At 32.2% G+C, this 7775-nt stretch overlaps 2 protein-coding genes across 2 annotated transcripts; both read left to right on the forward strand.

The window, feature by feature from the left end:
- Positions 1–241: 241 nt before the first annotated feature.
- Positions 242–1273, forward strand: LOC134281069 (complement C1q tumor necrosis factor-related protein 3-like; the record flags this gene model as incomplete). The annotated part of the gene is made up of 2 exons (XM_062763530.1): positions 242–386; positions 845–1273. Coding segments are annotated over 2 exons (543 nt in total), but the record flags the coding sequence as incomplete, so codon positions are not given.
- A 4835-nt stretch (positions 1274–6108) lies between these two features.
- LOC134281070 (heavy metal-binding protein HIP-like) lies at positions 6109–6929 on the forward strand. The gene is made up of 3 exons (XM_062763531.1): positions 6109–6116; positions 6210–6358; positions 6532–6929. Exons 1-3 carry the CDS (start codon positions 6109–6111, stop codon positions 6927–6929), a joined length of 555 nt encoding a protein of 184 aa, XP_062619515.1.
- The last annotated feature ends 846 nt before the right edge of the window (positions 6930–7775 follow it).

Raw genomic sequence — 7775 nt, forward strand, 5'->3', positions numbered from 1 at the left:
CGTGATTAAAAATTGATATTTAATTTAGCAAAGGCTTATATATTCTCTGTTAAAAATTGATTTGTAGCTATTTCGTTGATATCATACATAATCAATTAGGAGAGTAAAATGAAAAGGTAAAGCTATAGTTTTTACGTGCTTCAGTTTTACACTCTCTTTTTTTTTCTTTTTTTTTTATTCTTATTGTATTTGTATTCTTTTTCTACTGTTACTACATTCTAGTCATTGAAATTATTGTTTTCATAGTGTACTTGCCTTGTCACTGATCTTGGTGACTGCCGTGTTTGGGTCCATAAAGGAGACACCACAGCAAATCGTTACCAAGTACAACAACTACCGGACCATCTGTACTGGACTTGGTTATCAGAACCTAAACTGCAAAACAGGTAAGAAAGGTTTCGAATTTTATTCTTAAAAGAGCCACAAAGAGCAATTTTAAACATAAGTATTGGATATTCTTGTTTGATTTGTAATTGTGTTTAGAATTTATTTTACATGTGGGATACAATATGTTTGAAAACAAGAGTATTTTCTAGATAACATTTCCCAAGAATGAAATGAAACAATGATAATTTGACGCACTCTGGACATTTTTACAAAAAAAATGCTTCTTAAAAATATTTAATTTTTAAACTTGTTGCAATTCATAAATAAAAGTAATAACTGTTTAAAATCGGCTGTTTATAATAAAAGAACTTATTGACAATGAATTGTTTTTCAGGAAGCGGTAGCCATATATTTTTAATAAAAATTAATATTCTGATATATGAAACAAAATTCTACTTTAATTTACGAGTTACAAATGTTCTTATGGATCATTGGTTTCAGCTTTGATATTTTTCAGGAAAAGTTTCAGTTGCTTTCCACACGACACTAACCAATCACTTGCAGAACATGGGTAAACAACAGACAGTGATATTTGACAAGGTGACCTTGAATGAAGGAAATGGGTATGATAAAAAGACGGGTATTTTTACCGCCCCCGAGAAAGGTGTGTATACCTTCACCTGGACAATCATGACAAAAGCAGAAAAATATTTCGTCAGTGAAATTGTACACGAGAGTAAACGAATAGCTAAAAACTATGCAGATGGAAGAGGCATCACTGGTTATGATATGTCTTCAACACACGCCAACATTAAAATGAAGAAAGGTGATAAAGTATGGATCAGAACATACGATGGCTACGGCCAATACGCCTATGGCGAACATTGGAGTTATTTTTCTGGAAATAAATTATAAGTATAATGTATGCATTTGGGAAAAGTTTAAACACATCAGATGTATTCAGTAAATAAAAATGTCCAACAATGACGGAAATAATTTTATTGAATTTCTTATGGGAAGAAAGATATTATTATACGATCTCTTGAAATATAAACCTGAGGTGATCCAGCTTGATTTACAACATACATGTAGAAGGGTTTTGTTTCATTTCAAGTGATAACGTTTTGATCTGGAAACTGTCACTTTCTGATTGTAAAATACAAATTAAATCATTTTATATAATATACTGGACGCGTACATAATTTTTCGTATTCAAAATTTAGTGCAATCACTGGGTATGCAGTTGTAAGCGTAATCATAAATTAGCGCTACACTCTTCCGTTCAGTATATTGTATATGTAAATGATTTCTTATCGGTATTCATGCATTAGTGCATTACATATTGTTATCTGCGCCAAAGTCGCTAAAATATGAAGCCCGATTTTAAAGTACACATTCAGTGAGTTTTCCAACGTCTTCATGGGTCTTTTTTGTGCCTAGGGTGTATAAGGTTCAAAGTCTTTGAGGTTATTTCTTTAATCTAAATCACAGGATTATATAGTATTATATGTCTCGCTCTGGAAACGGTACAAAATCCATATACATGCATCAAACATACAAATAGGACACCTTTGATCTTAAATGAAATATTTTTTGGTGATTTGATGCTTTGCATCAATTTATACTTTTGAATTTTGGATAATTCTAAACGGGGTTACTTTTCAACGGGGGTCAATTTTGGTATAGGACTCACATATAAATTAAGAGTTAGGGTTAGGGTTTTTCTACAAAAAATGATTTTTTTTTCTACGGGTGGGGGTCATTTTCTGTCGTTGAAAAATGACCCCCCGGTCATTATTTGATGGGGGTCATTATTCATCCTTACTCTGGAACTAAATAGTGGTTTGTCTTCTTTGTCATTCGGTATTTCCTGTGACACAGTGGAACTAGGTTAACGAACAACTTGGCTCTGATAATCATTTTCACTTCTCATGCAGATCTACAGGTCGCCAGCAGATGTCGTACATATACCATAAAATTTCCATTTCGTGAGAGAAAACAGCTTCATAAATTTCCCATTTCTGACTATCCAAAGTGTCTTATCCGTGTTATTATTATACACCTAATCTCCATGGTCTGTAGGATATTCCTTAAATATATCCTGAAGGAATATCCACATTATCCGAAATTACACTCTTTCGATTTATTTGTATGATATATATATATTATAGATGTACATTTGCCTTCCACATCTCTCTAATATTAACACAGATAAACAAGTTCAGAATTCAACAAACAGCTGATAAAGATTCTAAGCAGTCTTGAAGTTTTAATGAGAAAACTTGATTTCTGGATCCCCATTTCATTTACATTTTGTTGCGCTTTGTAAAGATCTCCAGACTCCTCTGTGACGTGAACTTCACTGATGTGCTTTGGAGTGAAGGTAGGAAAAATAGTGTTTGTCAACTTTAACTGAGTATATATACATATATGGTATCTCTCTATTCTATAAAAATACAGAGAGCAAATATCTTAATATCTGTATGAAGTTTTTCACAGGTCATAGGTCATTACGTTACCTAATCATACGGATATAAAATCTACATAAACTGATTTGCTCTAGATCTACTTAGCAACGTGCATGCTTTTCATGTAAAAAAAATGTACAAAATATTCAATTAAAAAAATAACAGTTTTATTTACAACACAAACAAGTTTCTAATACTGTTTTTTTTTTTTGGCTATCGATTTAGCCTATGTTCGTATAGATAATAGAAAACTTCATGTCAGCTGCACAGTCTCTACGTTTAGCATTATTTTTTTTTTCTCGATTCGATACGCAAGAGCATGCCTTACGTAAGTGAAATTACTAAAACGAGGTTAATTATTGACAATCAAGTTGATGAAGTCATCTTTTCGTAAGTTCTAATGTCGTTACAATGACCTTGTCAGCAAATACAATTTATCATTGAGTTAATTATGACTGACGTTTTTCATACTTATTGTTAGTCCATTATTTACACACTGAATTGTCGACGGAATTTTCCGTTATTACCCAATCATGCCAAGGAGCGCACGGCGGGTGTGACCGGTCGGCAGGGGATACTCACTCCTCCTTGGCACCTGATCCCACCTCTGATGTTTAAAAGGTTTACTCTACTCCTATTTTGTATTGTTTGATGGACTTTGAGCTAGAATACTGTTCGTTATCTACATATATTTCCTAACAATGACAAAAAATTAATATAATATTGATTAAATTTACATGTTAAAAAGAGTATTAGAGGTTTCATTTTTCAATATTGTCCTGATCGAGTTAACTGTGCATTTCTTTAAAGAAAGTCTTTTAGTTTTTGCTAGATTTAAAATCACCGGCATTATAAACGTAGATCGAAGATTGGGTTGTATATGCATGGAAGTTCTACATAATTTTCGAACCAAATCCAGAAATCGGGAGATTTTCGGGTTGTTCGGAAAAAAATCGGGTGAAAATTTATAAAAAATAATCGGGTAAAGTTTCGAAAAATCGGGTGTAACCCGACGAAATCGGACGAGTTTGCAACTATGTCAGCATGGAATATCGATTTTCAAGAAAAAAAAATTCCCAGACATCAATCATTTCATTATTACTGGTATCAAGTAGCCTTTCACAAAACATTCCCTTCAAAACATAATCCTTTGACTAATGAATTCGAAGCGTCACCGCCCTTCAAACCAAATTGCATCATCTCGGGTCTTTCCGTCAGAGGTCGGAAAAACAACCTCGAATGTATTAAGATCACCGGATGTTAAAAATTTATACATTTACTGTTTATTCAATATATAGGATATACGGAGTTAGAAGTCCTTTCTGTAGTATGTTTTAGGTAATATCATTACATTGAATAAAGTAAAACTCCATATTCCATAGATAAAAGGTCCCCATGCATTTATTTCAAAGATAGTGAAAAAGGAGGGTTGTCATGGCGGCTTCTATATATACTTGTCAAAATTTCTAAGTCCCCACTTTTATTTTTTCAAAAAGTCCAAAACCTTAACATCAATTTACTATTTGCTTACAATTCTGCCTTTAATTTGCAATACTTACCTGTTAAGGCCAAAAAAATTGTAATTGAATGTTTAATTACTCGACCGTGACCGTTTTTGTTAAAAAGCATGAAGTTCGAGTTCCATATGTTTTTCGGGTGTATTCTTCATATTTTTTACTTCCATGTGTTCTCCATCTTTAATTGATAAAGAAAACAGAAAAAAGTTTGATCAAAATGTGGTGTGTCCACACAAAAATGTGAAAGTGAAGTTGAAATGGCCCAAGCTGGTCGTAGTTGACGAGAGTTCAGTTTCCTTTCACTGTATGACTTTATTTTACTTAAAAACCTTTATAATTACTGCCCAAAAATTCTACAAAGCATACATGAATTCCTTATAATCATTAGAAATCGCTAGATTTTCAACAAACACAACAAAATCATCCTAGAGTTTATTCGGAAAAATCAATGGAAATGGAACCGGAAGTGTCCTCCCCTCAATGTCAAACAAGAGGAGTGGGGTACACATGTAATAAGACATTATTTAACTATTGTAAGCATGGCACAGGCACTTTCGGTAAGCCCCCTTGTCATCCTAATCTCAAACCTAACTTACATGTATGGAAGAAGATAAACCGGAGTTTGAGACAGCTTTTCCAGCAGCAGAATCTAGGGGAACTAGAGGACGACCTAGTCTCCAAATGGAAAAACATTCAATAAAAAGAATTTTTCTTAAATAGTGTAAACTCTTTCAGGAACGGTTGTCTTGCTGTGAATTAGTTTGAATGGAGGATACACTGTATTGCAGTATCTAACGTTGTGAATTTTTAATTCTAGGGTGCCTTAACATTTCTGCATATTGTGATAAAGTGCTTCAATAAAATAAATTAAGTGAGAAAAAATTGTATCGCTACTTTTTTTTATCCCGTATACTTATAAAATTATACTGTTAAAATAATTCAATATTAGATCTGTGTAAAACAAAAACTTGCCTGGGGACTTAGAAATTTTGACTAGTATATTTTCGAGGTCGTTTTTCCGCTAGTAGGAAAGACCCGAGAAGTTGCGATTGCGATTAACGGTACACTTTTTTGTCAAAATCTACGACGAACAGTTCGTGCAATTTTTAGATTCGACTATATTCAATTCGATTGTCCGTCTCAAATGTAAATTTGATAATAAATAACAAGTTTAAAAACATCAGTGGTAATTGAAGTGGGTCGGTACGTGATCAAATCTTCTGAGAAGGTCTTCGGCCTTTACAGGATTTGATTTGACTTATTATTTATTTCTTTAAAATCCTTTAAGTCTGGATCAACACAATTTACATGTAAAATATTCCTACGTCTGGAAATTTCAGTTTAAGAGTCTTTTAAAAGCTTCGAGATTTCTGTCAAATTCTGGTTGATCGTCTTTATATGGTTATATATCATTATGTGAAGGCTTTCACATTTTTCTTTGCGATCATTTGCAGAATTTTGTAGAATTTCTTTTCCTTTCCTGAGTAGTGATTATAAAAGGTTCAAATTAAATAGAAAAATAATAATATGCATCTTTAACGAAACCTTATTTACATTCTAAGGTTTAGAAAAATTACACTTTTATACACTTTACTTAATTTCTCTACAAAGAAAAATATCATTGTATTTCACATCCTAATCACAGTATCGCATGATTGTTCTTTGAAATTTGATACTTATGCCGTGATAAATTATAGTTATTTATATTCTGTATATATTTAAATATCCTTCATTATACACTTTTCATATATTTCATTTTGTGACATACACAAAAGTTATTTTACGAAACGGAGAACATGAAAAGGTACATATGCTTTTTTCTATATTCTTAATTCTTCTATGCTTTCTTATATGTCATACATGTATATATATAATGATTCTAATTTGGTTTCCTCAGTGTACATGTACTGCTGCTGATCTTGGTCACTGCCGTGTTTGGTTCCATTAAGGAGACACCACAGCAGATCGTTACCAAGTACAAAAACTACCGGACCATCTGCACTGGACTTGGATATCAGAACCTAAGCTGCAAAGCAGACATCAAAGGTTTGGAATGTTTTCTACAAGTTTTTGGTCGATTTATAAAAAATTAGCAATTTGAATGCGTTCCTTATTTTGTTATCAAATTTATTTTTGAGAAAGAATATAAAATATGTAAAAGTTATAAAATATGACTTGAGGATGAAGGGATTTAATATTGATTATTTCTTATTTTAAAGGGAAAAGATCAATTGCTTTCCAGTCGTCACTAACAAATAAGTTGGAGAATATGGGAAATCAACAAACTGTGATATTTGACAGGGTGACCTTGAATGAAGGAAATGGTTATGATAAGAAGACAGGTATTTTTACCGCCCCTGAGGAAGGTGTCTATACGTTTAGTTGGGCAATGATGTCAAAGAGAGATAAATATTTTATCAGTGAGATAGTACACGACGGAAACCTCATTGCTTATAACCACTCTGATGGAAGGGGTCTCACTGGCTATGTTACGTCATCAAATACTTCCAATATCAAAATGAAGAAAGGAGAAAAAGTATGGATTAGGGCACATGGAAGCTATGGCCAATTTGCTAATGGTGGATATTGGTGTAATTTTTCTGGAAATAAGCTATGATTTTCAAGTATTTATTAAAACGAAAATTGAAAACATTTATTTGTTTTGCTTTCTATTGGATGGATTCAATGACGTCCTTATACGAAAACCAGGACATTTGCCCATAAATATTTTTTTTATAGAAGCAGATTGCTCACTTTCGAAAAATTCATTAATTTTTCACCATCAATGGCTATTAGATGTCACGTTATCAGTAATAACATTATTATCAAGTTTAAAATTTCACTTTCAGTCATAAAACTTGTTAGCTAATCTTGAACATTATGGTGTGGTGGTATGACCATATCACATTCTGAGATATTAATTTAATATAATATTTTGATTTAACTAATTATTAACTGCTTCTTTTTCCTATATTTATTTTGTAATGAAAAAAAGTTGTAACCATGATATGCATTAAAATCAATGCTGTCTGGACAAGGTTCGAGACTGAATACAAGCATTAAAAAGTTGAACATAAAAATTCGCATTTCAAAAAGAAAAAATTATCCAAACTGGAATAAAAATTTCAATTTTTACGGCTAAATATATATTTATTTGCGTGCTGTTCATTTGAGCTGTCCATTTATCAGTTCGAATGATGTCATGTCATCCATTTGTATACTGTGTAATCACTAGTTTTCGTGGTTTACAGTTTATTACGAGACCCCCGTATTTATGCCCACCACAATATGTAATTTTTCACATGTATTACTACTGATAATTTCTTCATCCACGAAATTAAATCCCCACGAACCCATATTTTTTTTCCTAAAATCACGAAATGTTGATCCCACTAAAATAAGCGATTTTACAGTCTAGTACTTTTTTTATACATAAACATGAATGTCATAATGTGCAGTTTTC

Source organism: Saccostrea cucullata, unplaced genomic scaffold (genome assembly GCF_032062105.1).
Source record: "Saccostrea cucullata isolate Sc308-1 unplaced genomic scaffold, CSIRO_AGI_Scuc_v1 ctg5305, whole genome shotgun sequence".
NCBI lineage: Eukaryota > Metazoa > Mollusca > Bivalvia > Ostreida > Ostreidae > Saccostrea > Saccostrea cuccullata.

Bases quoted from the DNA above. Each gene is read 5' to 3' on its own strand.
- LOC134281070 (XM_062763531.1), top strand. The intron at 6,359-6,531 runs GTTTGGAATGTT...CTTATTTTAAAG, and splicing joins CTGCAAAGCAGACATCAAAG to GGAAAAGATCAATTGCTTTC.